The 24,384-nt window shown below is 36.4% G+C and overlaps 1 protein-coding gene across 1 annotated transcript; it reads right to left on the reverse strand.

Annotated features, from left to right (window-relative positions):
- Positions 1-5,894: 5,894 nt before the first annotated feature.
- On the reverse strand, positions 5,895-22,914 carry LOC145586738 (protein LOWER TEMPERATURE 1-like). Its single transcript, XM_081643649.1, has 6 exons — positions 22,680-22,914; positions 18,231-18,276; positions 16,277-16,373; positions 15,980-16,047; positions 6,708-6,811; positions 5,895-6,281 (listed from the first exon to the last, which is right to left on the reverse strand). The coding sequence occupies exons 1-6, from the start codon at positions 22,869-22,871 to the stop codon at positions 6,243-6,245; spliced, it is 546 nt and encodes a 181-aa protein (XP_081499775.1). The 5' UTR covers positions 22,872-22,914; the 3' UTR covers positions 5,895-6,242.
- Positions 22,915-24,384: the final 1,470 nt, after the last annotated feature.

Below are 24,384 nucleotides of genomic sequence, written 5' to 3' on the forward strand. Positions count from 1 at the left end.
CTATAAAGACTTGGTTTAGTAGTTCACCTAATTTTGCTTATTTGATCAGAACTTATTTGGTTTGATCTAGTCTGATGTGAACTGAATCAATTGTCTGATATGACTAGACTTTGACTTTATGTGTACAATGATTTATGAAGAAAAAATGTATCAAGTTGGGCAAGTTGTATCTTGTTAGATTCGTAATAATGAGTATTTTATTAATATGTAAATTGAACATTATATGTAAATTTCGTGAGTTTTTTAATTACAAAATTAAAGATATTTAGCGACAAAAATCACACATATATGTGTCTGAACTTATATTTTCTGATCTGATTTAATTTGAACTTACTTTTTTTCTGGTGTGAACTTATTTTTCTAAGCTGATCTATAATAACTAAAAATAAGGTAAATTAAATATGGCCTTAGATTAGAATATAAAAGAGTGGAGATATTATATTAAATTTCATACTTTCTTGAAAAGAAAAAAAACTCCTATATGGTGAGGATTCCAGCAAATCCAGTGATTGAGCTCCACAAGTAAGGTCAACTCAAAAGAGCTGGCATGAGCCCGTCTCATCATATAACTCAAAAGGGCTAATTTTATGGGATAGCTCCCGCCAAACTATCTCCTGCTCCCAGCTCAGCCAAGAGAGATGGAGTGCATTGACCAAAAGTATGGCACTGCTGCTCCACCTAGTTTGTGCACCTATAAATGGTACCCAAGTCCACCGGAAAGAGGATTAGACACATCGTACTTTATCTAAACTTCCTCACTCTAAAGAGGCTTTCTCTCGCTAAGACAACACACTTACTTGACCATTAGAGGGGATTCCTCGAGCCACCCCTGAGAGCATCACGTGCGCCACTATGCAAGTACATTTAGTTGGATCCAGATAAGATTCAACCACCACCACCACCATTGGGACCACACCCGGAACAACTCCCGTATTCTTTCAAGTGAAACAATTTGACTTTTTGCACTATTCACTTAATTCTTTTTTACTAATGTGTATAATTTATAGGAAATTTTGACTTTTACCACCAAAATAAATCAAAAAATTGTTTTTTACCACCAAAACTTCTAAAACTTTTATTTTACTACCAAAAAAAGTTTTAAAAATTGTTTTCTACCATCTAATATCAAGAAAACCGTTAAATCTAACAGTTTAAAAAAATTTCTTCGAATTTTGTGCGCAAAACATGTTTTTCATAGGTTTAGAGGGCCACTTTGGCCCTTTGGGCCCAATTTGAGGTCAGAATTGACAAAAAATGATCGAAAATATCTCGTTTTACGTGTTCACGCAAATTGAGGTATTTTTAAACACGCAAAATGAGACATTTTCAATCAATTTTTGTCAATTCTTACTTCAAATTGGACTCGTAGGGCCAAAATGCCCCACAAAACCTCTAAAGAGCATGTGTTTGACACGAAAATCGAAGAATTTTAAAAATTTCGTTAGGTTTTTGACGACAGAGTTTTAGATGTTTTGGTGGTAAAAAACAATTTTTTAATTTTTTTTTTTTTGGGGGTAAATGTCAAAATTTCCTAATTTATATATGAGAAAAAAAAAAAATATATATATATATATATATATATATATATATATATATATATATATATATATATATATATATATATATATATATATATATATATATATATATATATATATATATATAATTTTGTGTGTATCTATTAAAATTATCTTATTTTATTAATATTCTATTGTTATATAATTCATTTAATTGTTACTGTTCATCTATTAGCCAAGGTTAGACGCTTTACTTGCAGTAGGTGCACCTCGGTGATCTTGAATCACCATTGAAATTTAGTTTCATAATTACCGGAGGACATACATATAACCCAAATACACTCTTTAGGAATTGGTTTAAAATATCCGAGTCTAATTGGACCTAACACTATAACACTATTAGAGTTTCATGGAAGATTTTCCTAAAAATTGCTTAATTGTAAATTAAATTCCTATTGACGTTGATTTAAAACTTATTCCCACAATAATGTTATTCACGTAGGATTGGTAGAAGGTTTGTGTTTTTTATTTTATTTTATTTTTTAGGTTCAGCAAAGAACCTCTAATGTCGTTAGCGGTTCTTGTTTTAAATTCTTGTATTAGAAAACCTCACAAGTTAAAACCTAATACAAGAACCAACGTTAGTAGTTCTTTGTTGAATAATAATAATAGTAACAATAACAGTAACAGTAACGGTAACAACAACAATAACAATAACAATAATAACCTTACGGTCATCTCAAGGGGTGCAGCAGGGTGATCCCTTGGTCCTTTGCCTTTTGCTTTGGTTTTACAACCCCTGGTGTGTAAAATCAGAGAGACTTTTGATGTATGGTTTCAGGCTTGGTATTTGGATGACGACACTATTATTGGTGACAAGTTGGTGGTGGAGAAGGTTTTATAGTTGATTATGGAAGAAAGGCCTCGTTCTGGGTTACGTCTTAACGTGGAAAAAAAATGAAGTTTTCTGGCCTACAGAAGACCCTCGAAGCAGGCGTGAGGGTGTCTTTCCACCTAATATTGCTCGTCCTCTGCGTGGTGTTAAGTTGCTTGGTGGTCCTGCTAGTTTCGATTCTAGTTTTAGTGGTGAGCTTGTGATGCCGAGGGTGTCCAAGACCATTGCCCTTATGAATAAGGTTGTTATGCTGGATGATCCTCAGTGTGAGATGTTGTTATTTAAAACATGTACTGGAGTTTCTAATCTGCTTTGCATTGCGTACTTGTCCTCCTAGTACTTTTGAGGCGGCTCAGTGCACTTTCAATGGGGCTCTTCGATCTTCCTTGGAGAGTATTGTTACTGCTTCAGGGCCTGGGTTTGGCGACTAGCAGTGGTGGCTTGCCACCTTGCCATTTGCGTTTGGAGGGCTTGGTGTTTATTCCGCAGGTAATGTTCGTCATTGTGCTTTTCTTGCTTCTCGGTTGCAGTCAGACACAACTTCTACAACATGCTGGTGATGTTGGTCTTGGATGAGCCTTTGTGGATGCGTCGGGTCTGTTTAATGGAACAGTGGAGTATAACATTTTAAGTAATCCTAGTGAGGTCGCTACCTCTAAACTCATGAAGAAATTGACAGATATATATTTCACAAAGGTTAACACTTCTGCAGAATATCCTTATTCTTTAACTCCTCGGCAATCGGCATTATGGAAATCACAGCAGGGAGATCACACCTCTGCTTGGCTTAGGGAGATCCCTATTTCGGGGTTGGGTCAGACGATGAACGCCAAGACTTATCGCTGTGTGCTGTGCTACCGGTTAGGTGTTCCACTGTTCTCTATCACGACGTCGTGCTCTGCTTGTTCAAGGGTTTTTGCTGGGGAAATTTTCAGTGATCATGCGGTGTCTTGTACTGATATTGTGGGCATTAAACATCGGCATAATATTGTTTGGGATACCCTTCTTGATGTTTGCTATCGGCCAGGGATTTCAGCTAGAAAGGAGGTGGACATTGGGTTATCTAGAGGGAACGACGAGGCTCTCGGACCTGCAGATGTGTTACTTTATTCATGGGATCATGGTTGCGACGTCTGTGTTGACTTGACAGGATCTTTTCCATTGACACAGTCTGGCTTTCTGACTTTGTTCCTGGACGGGTAGTGACTGATACGAATCCAGTTGTCGAGCAATTAGATATGGCTTCCTTCCTTTCTCTCTCTTCTCTTGGGGAGTTGGAAAAGGAGGTTGTTGCATTGCTGAAGCGAATCCAAAAGTTCTCGAAAACTCAGGACATTAGGGCGCATGCTACAACTCATATTTTTACTAGGATCAACTTTTCTATAGCTAGAGAAGTGGGGGCCCAGATTGTACCTCGGCTTCCCACTAATTTTCTATAGGTTGTATAACTTTGTATGTTTTTGGGATATAATAATAAGGAAAATTTGCAAAATGCAGCCATTTAAAGTTCGTATTTTGCAAATTGCAGGCATTTAAAATTTTTTATGCAAATTGCAGCCCAAAAGTTAGTATAAATTGTAAATTGCAGCCCAATTCAATTTTTTCATCGGTTTACATGTTGAAAAATCTTCAGTTAAGGGTTCAGGGGTCATTTAACCTTTAGGGGCCCGAATTGAGCTCGGAATTAGCAAAAAAATAACGTAAGTATCTCGTATTTACAGTTTCTCACAAATCGATACATTTTTGTTACGCAAAACGAGATACTTAAGTTATTTTTTTGCTAATTCCGAGCTCAATTCGAGTCCCTAAGGACTAAAATGACCCCAAAAACCTTCACCGGAGATTTTTCAACATGTAAACCGATGAAAAAATTGAATCGGGCTGCAATTTACAATTTATACGAACTTTTGGGCTGCAATTTGCAAAAAAAAAAAAATTAAATGGCTGCAATTTGCAAAATACGAACTTTAAATGGCTGCAATTTGCAAATTTTCCTAATAATAATAATAATAATTACACACACACTACGCTAGCCTCCTCTCTCTTCTCTCTCCTAAACTTTAGCCTCCATTGTCAATTGTGAAGGGGCTTCCATCGGATTTTACCGGTGGAAAGCCCCAATCTTTATTTTCTTTTCAGTTTTTTGTTTCTTAGGTTACAATAATGTCTCCCTCAAAAGAAAGGGTTTATCTCCTTCGAAAGACAAGGTTTTTTCGATCTCCTTCGAAAGACAAGGTTTTTCGGACTCCTTCGAAAGACAAGGTTTTATTTGCGCTTAATTTGGTCTCTGGTTGTGCGGGGCTACTATTGATTATGGCTCGGATTCGGGTTACGGAATCAACACAAGGATTTACTTTTTCACAAAATTGCGAAGCGGCGACGGATCCACTCAAAAAGTTATATGAGACAACGAACCGAGAATGTGCCGAATTGTTATATTTATGTATTTAGATTCTTAGCCCTTCCCCGATTAATTCTTGTTTGATTTTGTTAAATTCGTTTTCATTATCGTTAATTGTCAATTGTAGATGTCGTATAGCTATTATTAATGAAATTTAACGTCCTTTAGGACTTCTTTCAAAAAAAAAAAAAAAAAAAAAAAAATTACACACACACTAGCTTCTACCAATCCTACGTAAATTATCTTGTGTGAATAAGTTTTTGAACCGACGCGAATAGGGAATTAGTTTATAATTAAGCAATTTTTAAGGAAATCATTCGAGTTCCATTCTACGTAGATCATCTCGTGCCAATGAAGTTAATTTATTCTTTCCCAAAAAATAAAAAAAAATTAAAAAAAAAATTAATTTATATATTCGGCCCCCTTTAAAAGTACAAAATATTTATTATGGCCCGTACATTTTTGGTTCCACCCCTGGTTTAAATTAACACAGGGAGGTTATCACAAACATGACATCAACAATGGCTTCGTACTATATACCTCAAATTTTGCTAAAGACGTCAGGTTAGCTACCCTAAGACAACAGAGATCAGTAGTAAATGCAATGTTGGTTTTGGGTATGGAACCTAGCTATGGTATACGATGTTTAGTCTCATAATATTGTGGAGTATGGTGATGAACTACGAGAACCTTTGCCTACCAAAAAGCACTGGATCAGTTCATCTTCTAATCCCACCACAACCAACCTGCTTTCATGTTGTAATAAACCATTTGCCTTGCATCGACACCAAAACTTCAGTCGACTGTTTAAAGCTGATACATTGCCTATCAAGAAGGCCACTACAATGGGGAATTAACTGTTGTAAACTTAAATTGGATCGTAAAGCATTTAGCCAAGCTCTACTCGTCAGAATTATTAGTATGCCCGTGTCCATAGTTCACCAGTTCACCACTTGAGAATGAGCAGTTTGCCATAAAAAATCACAGCAACTCTACCATGAACATGGTTGGTACGAGTTTTCCTTTCAATAATACATTCTACTTGATTCTACTTCACAAAGAAAACATTAAACCCTCTGAATGTTAATGTTGCAAAACCTAGATGCTTAAAAATATGCATGACCCAATCCAAGCTACATAAGGTAGAGCATAGTTCCTTGTGAAAAATCCAGAATCACAGACCTGTTAGTAAGACACAGCAAAGCACAGGTATTTGTGCTAAGCAATGGTTCTTTGGCAATAATTGTAACAATAGAGTCCCATCCCTAATACAAGATATATGCACATAAAACACAAAATACTACACCAGAAACATAACCTTTTATAGTCAACTTAATAAGATAGAAGTTGCACTGTCAATGAGCTCCCCTGTCACCAGCGTAAATACCTTTGCAATAAGCGATTCTACTTCCCCTCTCCCATCAAAGAATCATTTACTTGCATTCCGCAGGCGTTCGATCAGCTCATCCTACAAAAGGTGATAATCTCAGCATGCATAACATGAGCGCAAACACACACACACACACACACACAAAGAGGAAAAAAAAAAAAAAAAAGGGAAAGCCAGGTAGGCATCCTCAGCAGCATTCAGTACCATGATGACCAAACTCACCATCCTACATGAGGCACAACAGAAGACAGCAATAAGGTTACCAACAGAAGCAACTAGACTAATTTGGTTAACCCAAGGCCAAATACAACATGAAAGTCGAAGACCCTAAACTACAAGTACCACATTCTAAAGTAAAGTGCTCAGCCAAGAGAAATGGAGTGAAAAAGAAATGAGAGGGGAAAACAGGATAACTGCAAGTCAAACAACTGAGAAGGTTGCAAAGGATATTATTTGAAAAGTAACATAAGAACTGTTTCATATGCAATAAGCAATGTCACTTGCCTTCTTCCCTTTGGAAGAAAGTCCTTTTTCCTTCAGAAGTGCCCGAAGCCTCTCCACAGTCAGACCCTGAAAATTTCTATCTGCAGCACGACTACTCGATGCACCTGCAATGGATAGGTAAGATATCAGAAATGCTTTGTGATAAAACTAAACAGACTGAGGTACATCTTTAAATTAAGAATTTAAAAGAACACATTGTTTTGCAGACTTAATTTCCCAATTATCCCACCATAACATCAACCACAGATATGAGAAATCCATTGAACTACTGAACATGAAATAAAACCACGATAGGGACTGTCTGCTTTATTTTTCACTTTTTCAGTACCTCCCCACTAGGCCACACTACCCCCACCAAGCAATGAAAGCTAATAATACACTATATTTTACGAATGATATTTTCACTCAGCTCAGCTCAGCTCAGTGAGAACAGGCCCTTGGTACTTGTATAAGGTATGGACTTTGGTTTACTCCAAATTTGGTAGTTTATATATATATAAAAAAATAAATGGGCACTAATTGAATAAGGAAGCCTAAAAACCATATCCGAAAACTCCTCCAAAAAGGTTCTTTTGAATAAAAATCTGAACTTGGTCCTCCATATCCTCATCCTCTCATAGCCCCAGCTCTTAATTCCCTCATCCCCAACACCCTGAGGAGAAGCCTCCATTGCCAATTGGCGATTGCTAGGAAGCCTAATGATTGATGTTTAACAATCAGGCTTTGCTAAAAGCCTAGAAGAAGCCTAACAATTGGCCCTCTACCCACATATTCCATTGCAAAATGCAAGACTTCAGAGAAATAACATGATCCCAACATAGCTCGCCTATATACATAAGATTAGGCAAGGATGGGGGTATTTAACCAAAGGTATCCCTATAATACCTATTTAGCTACTGTGCCCAGATTTATGGTGTCAAGGTCTGCATCTAGTCAGTGCGGCAAGCACTGATCATGTCTGGGCACAAAGTGTCGCAAGATAAATCACTAATGAATAAAACCAATCCAGGGTGGATCCTGATGCTTCATGTTTATTTCAAGACAGAGCAGTGGGCTCTTTTGTACATTAGGATAAAGAGATCAGAATTATTTAGGTATGCATTAGAGGTTACCTGTCTGACCACTATTATTCAACCAATGCTACTGCAATACACTCAGGCAGAATCCAGTAATATCAGTTTTTTGACTTCTACACTCACCTGAAACCCCAGATCACTAAATGATTCTGTGATAAATTCCACCCCCCCCCCCCTTTTTAAAAAAAAAAAAAAAAAAAGTAGTAGGATTAGCAGAATATTAAAGCCATGTTGAGCAGACCCCTGAACCGAAATTATTTTTTCTTTATATTTATTTTAACGCAGCACTAAATGTTAATTAGCCCTCCAGAAGCTTCAGTAGATGTCAGAGTTTCCTATTCATCCTCAACCCTAAACAAAAATCTCATATCAATTTGAGACATTGGGGTCTAAAGTACTAGTTGCAGGCCTTGCAGCAATTTATTATGCAACAATCTCATTTAGATAATTTATTCCTAAAATATTGATGACACAAAGGAACTTTTATGTGGCTGACAACTCCAGAGGTTACCTGTCTGACTATCTGCTCAGTGCTCACTTGGCGCTGTATTAACTTTCTTAAGCTTTAATTGCTGAATTCAGACAAACTACAAATTGGACAAACATCTGTACTTTTCCAATTGTTTTGATACCTTAACATCAGAGTTCAGGACTACGCAAAGCATGTACTCCCTCCATCCCCGAAAGAACAACCCATTTAGGTTGATTACGCGGGTATTAAGAAACTTAATTTGCAAGTACAAATGTATGGGAAAACACAAGTTAATAAAAGATCTGAAAAAATACAAGGATAAAATAGAGAGAAAGAGCTACATGACAAATATATTAGAGGATATATTGGTAATTTTGTGCTTTTAATAGATGTTGGGAAAAACAAATTGGTCATTCTTTTTGGGACTAAAATTAGGCCAAATGGGTCGTTCTTTCGGGGACGAAGGGAGTAAATAAATTTTTGAGCTCATCAACTCATGCAAATTGCCCAAAATAGGTAAATTAAGAAAGGATTAAATTAAATGGCTCCATATTTATAAATAATAATAATACTAGTACAACCAACCTTTGTATTAAGTAAGGTTTTGTATTTAGTATGGCAACTGAGTTCCCATTATATATATATATATATATATATATATATATATATATATATATATATATATATGAGTCCATCCAAGCAAAATACAGGCCAATACTAAAAGCAAATTGTGTGATTCATGCCACCATGTTACCATGGTTATCATGCAATTTCAAATTGTGGAAGGATACTGTTTAATACTTCCTCCGTTCCAAATTAAATGACACAGTTCACTTTGGCACATTTTTACACAATTACCCTTACCCACTACCCATACACTTAACTCATTTGCCACAGCACATACAAGTATGACGGACACTTGGGTTGATAGCCACCGTGTACCATTGCTGCCTACTTTAGGGACCAAGGGCATGTGATTGCGTGCATAGGAAGGACTGTGAAATCCTATGAACCAAATGAAAGATAGCCAACTTTAAGAGAGCAATTTGTATAATAGAATGAAAGCATGAGTATCCCAAGTCCATCATTCAGTAGGTAGTTTTTTTTGAAGCATAGAGGTGACACAAGTGACTCGTCCACACTCAGTAATGTTTCTTATAACTTAACAAGTAAACGACAAACATACATAATTCCACAAAACCTTGAAGCATCCGGAGCTCATGTGAATATGAATATCATTTGAATCAGATATGGCTGCTAAACTTAAAAACGCACTATAAATTAAGACTTGCAAGATGCTAGTCTTCGAAAACCAACTTATGAGGTAGGTGATGGGCAATGACACTAGGACATAGGTGCTACCTCCTTTCCTTTTTATTCTTCACACTTTCCTCATAAGTCTATTTCTTTAGTTCTTTACCCATGTATAAAAAAGCTCAAGGCGCATTAAAGCGATAGGGATTCTGCTGTGCCTAGGCGCGCCAGAGCGCCTCTTTGAAGTGAGGCGCACTATATGGGCAGTTAAAATTTTTTGGCTGAAGTAAGCCTTGGGTGCGCCTCATGCGCCTCAAGTGCGCCTCGGCAGCTTTTGTGCGCCTAAACCAAAACGCCTCGCCGAGACTAAAATAAGCGCTCACGCCTTGCGCCTCAGCGCGCTTTTTCAAACACTGTTCTTTACACTTAAAATCTATTCCCTTTTTGACAATGGATTTTTACACTTTTACCTCCCTTACCTCCAAAACATAAAAAAAAAAAATTAAAAAAAAAAAGAGAAAGAAAAACACTTTTTGGCCTCGTGCTTATTATGCTACTTACTACCCCTCACTTTTTCACTATCTTCCCTCTTGTTTCTTGATTCTTGTGCAAACAGTAACTATCAAAAACATTAAGGAACAAATGATATACTATTGATTGTGGAATCAATTATCAAATAAGGACTGTGTTTCCTTGACTAACATTGCAATAAAAAAGACTTGGAAGGCATGAATTAGATAAAGAAAACTTCATAGGGATGATTGGACGAAGATAGTGAAAGAGTTTTGACTTTCTAAGGTAAAAATACAGTGTTATAGCAAGAAACTGGCATGTGGACACACTTGCGCCTAAACTGAGGATTAAAAATATAGGAAGGGGAATTCTGGAATGTATAGATAGACATGAATCATTTTAGACATTAGTTTGGGTGAGAAGAGGTTTAAGTGAATTCTTGAACCTACAGCAATCCTTTCCATTTCCTCTTTTATCACCCCTCCCCACTCAAAAAAAAAAAAGAAGTATGTCTAAATAATACTTGTATAATTTAAAAAGAAAGCTAAAAAAATTTATACAAAGCCTAACATTAGTACTAGTTACAGAATTGTAGCCATAAGGAATTATAACAGTATCCTGTTATCAAAGAAGCCTCAGGCCAGCAGGAAATGTAAAACAATAGCATTTCAAACCTCTATTGAGATTTGTCATATAAGAAGATGCAAGTAAATGGCTAAACACTAACACTAGTGGAAAAAACTCTATTTGTAACACTCTAATTGTAACGGACATAGCAATGTGCGTTACAGAAAAAATATTTGTAACAGGCATATCTTATGACCATTACAAAAAATTAGTTATTTGTAACGGGCACTAATGTGCACATTACAAAATATAATATTTGTAACGGACTGAATTTTCCTATTACGAATAAATCTTATAATTGTAACGAAAAATCACTAGCCCGATACACATGTCCACGGTCTAGTTGAAAAGAGCTCATTTCTCTATTATTAGGGTTTCACAATTATTTGAGAGGAGCCATCAATCTGATTTTCTTATTTCTCTCTCTCCCATCTCCATTAATTTCTATCTCTTATCCTCATTTAATCTCCTCCCATCTCTCCATCTATTTCTCTCTCATATCCTCCTCACTTAATCTCCTCCTCGTCACCCATTTTTCTTTCCTCTCTAAGGATATACGAACAAGGAGATTGCTGGTGAGAAAACGGAGGTGGAAGTTGGAAACCAAGAGGAGGAAGTGAAATAAGAGGCGAGAAAGAGGACGAAGGCACTAACGGCGATAGAGAAATTAATGGATTCGATCGTCGGAAACCCCACCGCTTACAAGGATATACAGATCTTAGATCTTATTTCTGTATCTTTTTTTTTTTTTTTTTTTTTTTTTTTTTTTTTTTTTTTTGGGGTTGGATCTAGTTTTTTTTAGCAATCTTCTCTAATGATGCGTCTATATTATTATGAATTTTTTTATGCTAATGTTAAGTTTTATTGTTAATGTGCTTTTTAAAGAAATTTGTATGCTATTTTCATCAATATTATATTTTAATTCTTTGTTACTTGTTACCCTTTTTTCCGAGTGCTATGATTTTTCTGGATTTTTAAAGTATTTTTTTTTTTGGGAATTTTGTTGTTTTTATTTCTTGTAAAACCGATTGAAATGACTTAATTTTGTTCCTTGTTTGTTCAATTTGGGTTTTTGAATTTGGGTTTGTACGATTTATTTCTTTGATAATTTTTTAATTTTTTTTTAATGAGTGATTATAAGGGTATGGGAATGAGTGTTCTGCTAATGTAAGCTAAAGCAATGCTGCCTTTTCGGCATCCTGCTCTAAATTCTACATGTAAGGATAGGAAAAACTTTACCTATAGTAGTAGTATTAATGTTCTACAAGGTTTTATAGTTGATTATTTTTATTGTGTGGAGTTGTATTCTTGATTGTTATTTCTAAATTAAGGATTTATGCATGTGCCGTTAGAATAAAAGATAGTGTCATGAACCAAGTAAATGGGTTCAACAACCCAAGTCAACCTCCACTATTTGTTGATACGAGGCGCGCAAAACAGTCAGCAAGGTGGAAGGAAAGCAAGCTACTCCAACTATGTCTTTTGATGGTCTATCTACTTTAGCTAATGTAGTCACATGTAATTCTTAAGGCTTGAGTATAAGTATTGTAGTTAGTTGTTTAGCAAAGGTTTCCAAAAATTAGAGTGAAAACACATGAGAGATTTGTAGCCTAAAGCTACTGTGAGATTCATAACCTCAAGTTATGGCTATCTCCTTGAAATTCAACCACTAGTTAATCAAATATTCAAGCTTTAAGCCTTAATCCCCATTATTTGTGCTTAATTATAATTAATAGAATTCAGTCCATAACAGCTTGACATCAGAGCGGTCCACATGACGCCGACGCAATGGACGAGAAGCTGGAAGAAGTCAAGTGTTGGCTGAAGTCGATCGAAGAGAAACTCACTGCCTAGATGCCTCCATTGGGCGTGCGGTTGCAGAAGCGGTGAGCAAGGCCATGACAGACATGCATAAGGCCATCACCGACAATTTTACGGCACTTTTTGAGGCGGAGAAGAAACGACAAGAAGATATAGTGCGGATTGAGGGACGAATTAACCGTTTCAAGACGACAAGAAGTTCAGGCGAATATGGTGGCCAAGAAAAACAAGAAGTTCAGAGAGGAGTTGAAGGCCGCCGTGGCTACGGTTCCCCGAACCCGACCACCACCATTTTAACTGGAGTGGAGGCATCGGGACCCCCGTGGGTAGAACGATGACGGTGGAGGAGGCGAAAGACGTTGGAAATATAAAAAGTTGGATATTCCGGTGTTCGAGAGGAAGGACCCCGACAACTGGGTCATGAGTAAGGTTTCAGCGACGGTGGTCGCCATGGACAGAGTGGCTTTGCAGTTTTGGGAGAACAAAAGGCGACCGTTTGAGGGGTGGCCCGACCTCAACAATCGGCTTTTGCGGGAATTCCGGCCATCAAATGTCAGCACCTTCCACGAACAGTGGTTGGCTATCACGCAAACGTCAACGGTGCAGGAATACCACAGTTCGCCAATCAGAGGCCATGACGGCGAGGTCAAGACATACCTACGACTCACGACCGACTGGTTTTGAGCCGAAATGTGGAGGGATGTTGGTGGATTTGCTCGAGAGTGTGATGTTTGTCAACGAAGCAAGACAGTGGCCCGGAGTCCTTGGGGTTGCTTTAACCACTTCCTATCCCCGAGGCTATTTGGGAAGACATCTCATTGAACTTCGTGAAGGGCCTTCCACTGTCCGAGGGGTGGACACAGTTTTGGTGGTGGTGGACCCTGTACATGTATGGCAGTTCATCAACCTAAAACATCCTTTCAATTCCCTTAAAGTGGCGGATGTTTTTGTTAAGGAAATTGTCGGACTACATGGGTTCCCGGCATCCATTGTTTCCGATCGAGACAGAGTATTCATGAGTATCTTTTGGAAAGAGCTTTTTCGATAACAAGGCACACACCTCAAGCGAAGCACGGCCTATCATCCACAAACGGATGGTCAAACGGAGATAGTCAACAAGAGCCTCGAGGTCTACCTCCATTGTGAACCGAAGAATTGGGCTAGGTGGCTCCTGTGGGCCGAGTACTCTTACAACACCTCGCCACACACTTCAACAAAAATGACTCCCTTAAAAATTGTGTATGGGAGGGAACCACCGAAATTATGGCGATTGGGGGCAAACCAGTGGTGGTCAGCAGCTTGAAGGAAAGGGGTAGTATTTTGGAGGAGTTACGGATGAATTTAAACCGCGCTCAGCAAGTGGTGAAGCACTACGCAGATAAATAACGCCGAGAAGAGAGCTTTGAGGTGGGAGAGAAGGTCTTTTTGAAATTACAGCCATATCGGCAGAAATCTCTTGCCAAGAGACCCTTCGAAAAGCTGGCAGCAAGGCTCTAGGGTCCTTTTGAAGCGCTGGAAGATTGGCAGAGTAGCTTACAAGCTACAACTTCCAACCAATCACAAAATACACCCTGTATTTCATATCTCACAACTCAAGCGAGCCCTTGGCAATCTCCCTAGTCACCCCTCAATTCCGCAACAATTAACACACCCGCCCTGGAGTTATTGGTGGAGCTAGAGGAACTCCTTAACATTCGGCAGAGGAAGAAAGGGTCTGCTTTCGTGCTAAAAGTTATACTTGCTTGGAAAGGCTTACCATCCTTTGAGGCCACGTGGGATGTTTTCGAAGCTGTCAACCTTCGGTTGCCATCCTAAGCAAGCTAATCCACTTTTTTTTTTTTTTTTTTGATGGTTTTTCTATTTTAGTTAATGTAGTCACATGTAATTCTCAAGGCTTGAGTATAAGTATTGTTGTTAGTTGTTTAGCTAAGGTATCCAGAAATTAGAGTGAAAACACATGAGAGATTTGTAGCCAAAAGCTACTGTCAAGTTATGGCTATCCCCTTGTAATTCAACCATCAGTTAATCAAACATTCAAGCTTTAAGCCTTAATCCCTGTTATTTGTGCTTAATTATAATTAATAGAAGTCAGTCCATAACAATGTCATTAATTGAGTCAACGGAGTCAACAACGCAAGTCAACCTCCTCCATTGATTTATACGAGGCACGCAAAACAAGTCAGCAAGGTGGAAACAATTGACAACATGACAAAGTTAATTAAAGAGAAGTTAAGGAAGGAAAGCAAGCTACTCCAACATGTCTTTTGATGGTTTTTCTATTTTAGCTAATGTAGTCACATGTAATTTTTAAGGCTTGAGTATACGTATTGTACTTAGTTGTTTAGCTAAGGTATCGAAAAATTAGAGTAAAAAAACATGAGAGATTTGTAGCCTAAAGCTACTGGGAGATTCATAACCTCAAGTTATGGCTATCCCCTTGTAATTCAACCATCAGTTAATCAAATATTCAAGCCTTAAGCCTTAATCCCTGTTATTTGTGCTTAATTATAATTAATAGAAGTCAGTCCATAACAGATAGTAATTAAGCTTAGTTAAGCTTTTCCTACACTATAATACTTATTTCCTATTTGAGCTTAACTATCTACTTTATTTGATTGATTGTTATATTTTAATGTTTAAAACCTTTGACTGAAGTGTATTATTGATCTAAATGCAGGTTAAATTCCTCTAAGAAATGTCAAGCAAGCCAACCAAAGTGAAAATGTAAAGAATATGCCGAAAAAGTACCTGCAAGTCACAGCAATTTAGAAAAGTGGTGGAAATCATTTGAATCTAATCTTAGTCATAGCAATTAGCAAGTGCATGACTTGTTTTTAATTCCTTTAATTGATAAAATCATTTGAATGTATGTCTTTGTTGATTGTATTTGAAGTGTATACTTAAATAAATTATTATTTATTTTCTGTAATTGATAAAATCATTAAGCAAACTAAGCTATCCACTATCCAGCATATGCTGGATTTTTTAAAAAAATTGGGACAAAAACGGGCAGATATTACGCCCATTACTATTAACCCTTTTTTATAACGGGCAAACATGTGCCCGTTACATATAACGGGGCTATTTGTAACAGGCATTTCAAATGCCCTTTACATGTTATTTGTAACGGGCACTTGTTTTGCCTGTTATTTGTAACAGACATTGCCCGTTACAAATAACATAGCCTATCCGTAATGGCCGCATACGTAACGGCCACTACCCGTTATGGATAGGTTGTTTTTGCCCATTACGGATAGTTATTTTTCCACTAGTGTAAGTATTACTAAACCGTTTTTTAAGTTCTATATAAATAACTGTTCATTTAATGGTTTAAGATATTTACTTTTTCTGGTCTAGTAAGGCCTGAATCTTTATAATCTGGTCTAGCCTCGTCTGACTTAAATTAAGAGCACTAAGCCTAAATTAGAATTTAATGTTGTATAGTATCAAAGTTGTTGATCAGGCAAGGAAAAAAAATGTTACTTCGCAATCTAGCTAACACCGCTTACCCTTATTCTGACTACTAGTCATTGCCCTTTTCGCTGAAGCCCTTCCATCAACAGATCTATCAGAAGCTCTGCACATGCAAATTACCAATGCAATCAATTATTTTAGTCCCCCAACAAAGTTCAACATATACAGAGATAAGACCAAAAAATTGGAACAGATAGAATAAAGTTTATATACATCAACACCCCCCAAAATAGCCTGACATACTCTTTCAACCAATCACAAGAAAAATCGAACAAAATCATGCACATGAGAAAATAACTAAGCTAGATGATAAAATGGGAAAGAGAGAAAACCTCTTTCTTGAGCCATCAGTCACTTCACCCTGTTGCTTCTTCAAAGTAAGTGATCTGATCAATATGTTCATCTGATCCGTCTTTATTACTTGGTTCTCTGCATAAACAAAATTCAAGACCCACTTCTTAGTCAGTTACTGCTTATATCAGTTACGGAGGAAAAGCATAAGATCTCAATGTATAAAGCTTATAAAAGCAGATAAATGAGTAACTAAAACAGTTTGAAGGAAAGTCTCAATATGGGAAACCACCAATTCTAGACTAGAAAACCCTCACACGCAACTCGAGACCATGTACAGCATGTACCTAATCGAACGCATCAGTTTGGTCATATTCATCAGTTATCACAATTTACATGGAAAATGCAAAGGCTCATTAGCACCATTAATGCCTCTATATAAAAGTGTGTTTGGATGAGATAAATTTAAAGAAAAAACAGGGAGCGAAAGTGGGAGGGAGACCCTTATTTGGATATGGAATTGGCAAAAGAAAAGGAAAGGAATTCGAAAGCACCAATTTTCTTCCCCCTTTAGATCACATCATTCCACTACAGAAAAGACTTGGAAAAAACATGGAAACACCCTACATCCCTCCCCACACCTCCCTTTCTCTTCCTGCCTCCCCCCCCCCCCCCCCCTCTCTTCTGTCCCTCATAAGTTGTACTAAAGACACTGTAAATGAAAGAGTTTGGAACAACACAGCAATGCCTGTATAAGATTGTTAAAAAATACATGATATCAATGAATGATTTACTGTACTTCACAGCAGTAATAGGTAACTGAGATATCCACTCCCAAGGAACCATTTTCCCTTTTTTTTTTTTTTTTTGTAAACAAAAGCAATCAAGGCCTACAAATTACAAAGCTGGGCACCTCTAAAATATTATAAAGAACACCATGACTTGCTTTCACTAAATTTACCAATACCTCACAGCCATAAATGTAGATTACTAAAATTCATTCATTTTAAACAAGAGTTAAAATGCAAAAAAAAACAAAAGCACCATAGGCTTCCAATCTTAAGTTCATAAAATTCAAAGGTGATTTTTACTTTTGATATGTTAAAAACACAGGAAAACTATTCTATGTAAATGAAAAGGATCAGTTTGAATCAGAAAAGCCTGTTGGGTTTGGTAATATTAGGTGAAGAAAACAGGCTTTCTTGCCGCTAAGTCTAAGCATAATGAATTGCAGATAAAATAAAATTTTGCTGAAGAGAAAAAATTAAAATAAATAAATAAATAAATAAAAAGCAGGGACATCAAAATAAAATCAAGAATTCTCTTGACCAATGAGAAAACAATCTTTACCAGTCATGTCTATTATTTATTAGACCTAAATCTGGAAAACTACCATTTTAAACATGAAAGGGACATGATTGAAACAAAAGGCTATATAACACATCAAAAAAAAAAAATAAAGACTTGACTGCAATGAAGATACCAAACAGGAAAGAACGGAAAGGAGGCTATCTAGAGAAAATCTGAAACTTATGAGTAAGCCCAATCTCCGGGTAGGAACTAAAGAAGATCAATAAATATAATTATTAGCTAAATTTGTTGATAATAAAATTGCCAAATCAACAAGAACATAACAAGGAGACATGGAAGAGATTTAAACATTTTCTGTAAACTTGTATCATATGACCGTGTATGGCAGTACACAGAAACTGTGGAGCTAAAATTCAGTTGTGAAGACAACTGATGCCAAAGTGCCAATTAGTCATTGGATATAAAGTCATTAGGATCACCACATGGGAGATACCAAATGAAAGTGACTAAAGAGAGGAAATTACCCAAAAACACACACTGTTATCAGAGAGCTTAAAAGCCACTACTGATTTCCATCAACAAAATTGTAACAGTCCAACAGATAAAAGAAACCATGTCAAAGTATGTATGTCAACCTCATGCAAGTCATGACATCAGGCTAATAAAAAATATTCTAAAGCAGACCTGGGGGTGCTGTATCATGATCACAGATGTAAATTCGCATGCCACCCTGCAATAAAGTTTCAATGCATGAGTAATTGGGAATTCTAAACATTACATCTTACTTTTCAGTTTTCCCAGTTCTATTTGGTAGACCATTTAGTTTTTAAAGCTGAATGGCATCTCATACTCTTCGAGGTCCATAAAATATCCTCCACTTCTACATTAATTTCCTCACTCCCTCTCAGCATTCTAACCTTATTCATTATGGCGACCATCCCCTCCCACCACGAAAAGCTCCCTTTTTCTTTCCCTCAATTATTGAGAATCATGGATAGGACGCTAAGCTCCAATATTTAAAGTTAAACACTAACCCTATACCAAAATACTGTCAATTATAAAAATGAAGCTCTCGAAAATTTTGTGGATCCTATACATCCAAAAATAAATCCATATAGACAAGAAAGTGGATTGAGATGTTGCGAAAATCTAAATTTATAAAAATAGCAAGAACAGACTACAATTTGTCTGATAGTTTATTTCCATTAAAAGAAGACAATAACAAGGATAAGGACTAGAAATTAAAAATATATAAAAATAGCAAGAACAGACTAAAATTTGTCTGATAGTTTATTTTCATTGAAAGAAGACAATAACAAGGATAAGGACTAGAAATTAAAAATAACAATAATAAGTAAAATCACCCCAAAGTATAAAAAAGCTCAAGGCGCATTGAAGCGAGAAGGGTTCTGCAGTGCTTAGGTGCGCCTCAGGTGTGATATGGACAATTATAAAAAAGTGGTGAAGTTTGGTTCAGGTGCGCCAAACCAAAATCGCCTCTCCTAGACCATATTAAGCGCATACCCCTCATTGCCTTGCGCCTCAACGCGCTTTTTAATACACTGAATCACCCTATCCCGGAGAAATTTCAATTTTAATAACAAAGCTGCAATTTGGATATACAAACCCCAATAACCATCCAGATAATGGGTTAAAACAAAATTCCTTAAACCTTCTTTGTTCATGTTTAGCACTATCTTGTTCACTTTCCTTTGTCAACTATTGACTATATAAAGATTATCATTTAGCTTATTTCTCCATATAGACTAGATCATGAGCAGAGATGCAAACGAGTCGTTTGGTTTAAGTGTGGAATGGGTCTACACCAATTGGATAATAATCCGGTAAGAAGGTTTTTAGGTAGTGTAATTTCGAACACGTTAGTTTTGCCAAGTATAATCATGGACAATAATTCCCTTACTATCCAAAATCACCGAATGTGTAGATGACCTGATTTTTTTTTTTTTGTCCTATTTGCCACCTCCACAAAAGCTACAAGGGAATGTAGGGAAACTTAAGTGAAAAGAGGGCCCTTAGGTGGGATCTACATAGTTAAGTATTAGTGCCAAAATTTCTAGTGCTGTCACATTACTCACAAATCCTTAATTGAAAGAGCCAATAATAGACATCATCACTTATAGTCCTTCCTTAATTATTCTCAAACACTATAAAGACGCAAATATTAATAAATCTTGAAAATCTAGAAGAAGAAGAATGGTACTTCTTGAGACCTAATGATGGTTCTTCTAAAGAGTTCACTTGCCACTACCCACTGGGTAGTGTGATGGGCAGAACAAGCAATGGATCCTCAGTTTTTCTCTCAGATTGGAACATCACTCATATCTTCTTTCTGTCCAATCTAACACAACTACATAAGATAATATGAGCACCTAATCATGTCTTAGTAGTAAAAAGTATTGACAGAATTTTGGTAAAGTGAAAAAATTTATATTCTTTGGAGTTGATATTATCATTACATTTAACTGTTTGTCAACAAGTCATAGTATACATACCAAAACAATCTCCTTAAAGCAATGACATCTGAAAATCAGACATGGGTCTAAAACCAAAAATCTTCTTATAATTTGCAGTCAAGTCAATGTTTAAATCTACATTCACAGGCCATTAGTGCCAAAAGACATCTAATGCATGATAATACTTGGCAACACTTTAGTGGAATCTGAGAATCTCAGTAAAAATAAAATAAACATTTCCAATAAAGCTTCTTTAAGGCATAAAATTCAATTCATAAATGATGGCATGCATCGCAATACTCGTAATTAAATGAAGCAACCATCTTGTCATATCATCATTTCAAGCAAAAAATACCTATGATGGAATAAGAGTTACTTTTCATCACACATTCTCAAGTTCGCCATACATTTCAAGACCAAACAACTTTATCATCATAAAAGTTTATAAATACTCAAAGGAAATTTTGACAATTACCACCTTCTATTATGTCCATTTTAGCAATTACCACCTTCTATTTATTTTTTTTTTTTTGAAATTACCACCTTCTATTTTCAAAAACATCAAAAGTTACCACCTTCTTGCCTCCCAACTACCACATGACGTCATTCTAGGCCCACTCTTTCCCTTCCCTCCCTATTTCCCTCTCATTTCTCATTCGTAACTCGATTCTCATCTCCCCTTTCACTTTTTTCCCCCAAAAAATCAGAAACACTTCAATTCACTCCTCCAAATCAAAATTGACGAACAATTATTGGTGGTTTCTGGGGGGAATGAAAAGGGAGATGAAAATCGAAATAGGAATGAGAAATGGGAGGGAAATAGGGAGGGAAGGTAAAGGGTGGCCCAAGATGACGTCATGTAGTAGTTGGGAGGTAAGAAGTTGGTAACTTTTGATGTTTTTGAAAAGAGAAGGAAGTAATTAAAAAAAAACGGTTATTTCACCAAATGCCACTGAGTACTTACAAAATTCACCAAATGCCATCAAAGTTTTCAAAATTCACCAATGCCACTGAGAAACAATACAATGACACCTCGTGCCACTAATAGTATATGGACGTTAGTTTTCCGTTAATGCAATTCTTATTTCACCAAATGCCATTATTTTGGAAAATTAGTTCACAAAATGCGATTACATTTTAAAATTAATACACAATAATTATTTATTTTAATGAATAAAAATAATACTTTTTTCGATTTTCGTGACGAATATTGTTCGGGTAAGGTTTTGGGGTCATTTAGACCCTTTATGGGTATAAATTAAACTCGAAATTGGCAAAAAAAAACATAACTACCCCATTTTGCATTATTTTCAGAAAAAAAATTACAATATAGACATACAAAACGGGGCATATATGTTATTTTTTAGTCAATTCCAAGCTTAATTTGTTCTCATAAAGGATCAAAATGACCCAAAACCTTACGCGATCAATTTTGATGGTTAAAAAATGACACGCTAATCAAAATATTTTTCAACACACAAAACAGAGCATTTAAGTTATTTTTTTGTAAATTTCGAGCTTAATTTGTACTGATAAAGAATCGAAATGACCCTCAAAACCTTACCCAATCAATTTTGATGGTTAAAAAATAATGACAAACTAATCGAAATATTTTTCAACACACAAAACGGAGCAATTACGTTATTTTTTGGTCAATTCCGAGCTTAATTTTTTATCCATAAAGGGTCAAAATGACCCCAAAACTATACCCGAGCAATTTTTGCCACGAAAATGAAGAAAAAAAATATTATTTTTATTAATTAAAATGAACCAATCATATAATGACACGCGTAAAGATTTAATCTTAATGACTAATTGATGACATTTGGTGATTTTTTTAAAAGCTCGATAGCATTTGGTAAATTTTGAAAACCTTGATGGCATTTGGTGAATTTTATAAGTACTAAGTGGCATTTGGTAAAATAGCCGGAAAAAAAAAAAAAAAAAAAAAAAAAAAAAAAAAAAGGTGGTAATTGCTAAAATGAACAATTGTCAAAATTTTCATACTAAAAATTTGTAAATTTAAAGATACATTCCCTTGAGAATAACCCAATTGCAACATACTCCCTCCGTCCCAAAAAGAACGACCCATTTGGCCAAAACTTTGTCCCAAAATGAATGACCCATTTGCATTAAAACACCACCAATTTGCAACAATATTTGTGCAAAATTAGCTTCCCCATATAAAAATTTCATTTTTCATGTTATTTTATTACTTTCTCTCTCTCTTTTTTCACAAACCCCATGTAAATTTATCTTTCCAATATACTTTTACTTCTTTTTACTTAACTTCCTTAATACCCGCTTAATCAACCCAAATGGGTCGTTCTTTTTAGGACGGAGGGAGTACAAAATTGGAAAATCAAATGCAATAAATCAAGGCATAATCAACAACAACTAGAAAATCCATTGACATTGCACAACTCCATATAAAAATTGCAAGCAATCAACAAACTTCAATTGACGCAAACTAACCAGCAACGCAATGGTGATCAAATTTTAAATTTATTTTAATTTTTATTCTGAACGGTGATCAAATCCAATACACTACAAATTTCAAAATCAAAATGCAATTCCAAACAATCAAAAAAAAAAATTGAAAAATAAAAAAAATTTGAAAAGTTAGGGCTAATCAAAGTGAAGGACATGAAAATAATACCAAATTAGAAGAAGAAACGGCGGTAGAAGAGAAGAGGCCGCGAGAAGGGAGGTTGGAGAGGAAGCTGGCAGCGGTGGCGGTGGTGGTCGGAATGGAATCAGACGGCGGCGGAGAGGCAGAAGAAGAACCCTCCTCCATTGTTGGCGCACCCTTTGGAATCAGAGACTTGGATTTGCAGTGATGATGCAACATTACGGAGCCTATATATGCGGACAGTCGGCGCGCTCTTTGCCTAGGGGGAGAGAGGAGAGCGCAGTAAAACTGTCACTTTTGTGTTGTGCCGTGGTAAATTTGGCATGGACTTTTGTAAGACCAAACTTTGACCATCGAGGATTGTTGGAGAACTCGGGAAATGAATTAAGGATTCGTTTGGCATACTTGTGGTTTTTTCTGTTTTTTGATTTATTGTTTTTTAAAAGTATACTATGTATGATATATGCTCTATAATGAACCAAAAATTATTTAAACTTATTAAAATCATGATAATTTTGAAAACTGACAACTGAAAAGTGGAAATACCTTTTTCTTGTTTCCTGTTTTTGGTTTTAGGTTTTCAAAAAAATCGGAAATTGACAACCAAAAATGATGCCAAACAAGTTAGAAATTGATTTTGGGCTTTTGGCACACCCATTGTGAGAGTTCTTCTCACAATTTTTTTTTTTTTTTTTTTTTTTTTTTTGAGGAAAAGCCGAGCCAGTGCTTAAATTAATGTAGGGACAAAATGTCCGAGAGTACATAAGGAGAAATCTCTGTAGGACACATATCGACTCATACTTGTTCACTACCATATGACACTAACTTAGCAAGATGGTGGGCAACCACATTACCCCCCTCTTTTGACATGAGACCAATTAAAAGATGAGAAATTACTACTAGTTGCTAGAATATCTTCTACAACAAAATCAAGTTCAAAAAAGAAAATTGCAGCCTTAGTGAGACGATTTATTAGAACCTAGCAGTCCGAATCGAGCAACACTTTCTCATAATCAAACCTCCTTGCAAGCTTAATTGCATACTATAAGGCTTTACCCTCTGCGATCTCTGCTGGCCAGTGCTCGCGCATCCTATTCACCGCAGCAAACAAGATTCTTCCCTGGTGATCCCGAGCAGCAGCCCCCAAGCCTATCCATCCCTCAATAGCCAAGCTCGCATCAACATTTAGTTTTATAACTCCAGTAGGGAGCAATTTAGTGGGACGAGCTTCGTTGCACATGAGATGAAGGGGTCTTGTAAATCTTTTGATTGTATTTGTCAAACTCCTCCGCCAAGTCTACAAACCCGAGCCACAAGAAATGAATTTACAGTCTGATTACCATAAAAATACCCACTAATTTCTCTCTGCCCATATCACCCAAGCAAGGTATGCGGCCTTTCTTTTAAGCTTGGTGTTTGACCCTCTCCAACGCACCAGTAAATCGCACATACTACCTTTTTTGTTAGCCACTAGCTCTTCACAGCCACACTCACGCCACAGATCCTTAATCCGAATAAAATCAAATAAAGCGTGCTCGATCGTTTCATCCATCACACCACACCACGGATAGTCAGCAATGTCCAGCATGTGGCGCTTTCGAAACAAATCTTTAGTAGGCAGAGTGTTTGTACATAAGCGCCAAAGAAAGTGTCGAACCTTGGGGGAAGCCTCTAAACCCCAAATCTCAATCCAAGCTAGGTGGAAAGCATCAAAATTACGACCCTTTCCAAG

The sequence above is a fragment of the Chenopodium album genome, chromosome 2 (genome assembly GCF_948465745.1).
Source record: "Chenopodium album chromosome 2, dcCheAlbu1.1, whole genome shotgun sequence".
Classification (NCBI taxonomy): Eukaryota; Viridiplantae; Streptophyta; class Magnoliopsida; order Caryophyllales; family Amaranthaceae; genus Chenopodium; species Chenopodium album.

Bases quoted from the DNA above. Each gene is read 5' to 3' on its own strand.
- LOC145586738 (XM_081643649.1), bottom strand. From the start codon at position 22,871: ATGTTGCATCATCACTGCAAATCCAAGTCTCTGATTCCAAAGGGTGCG. The intron at 18,277-22,679 runs GTATTATTTTCA...ACTTTATTGCAG, and splicing joins CCGTTTCTTCTTCTAATTTG to GGTGGCATGCGAATTTACAT. The intron at 16,048-16,276 runs GTTTTCTCTCTT...TTGCATGTGCAG, and splicing joins ACTGATGGCTCAAGAAAGAG to AGCTTCTGATAGATCTGTTG.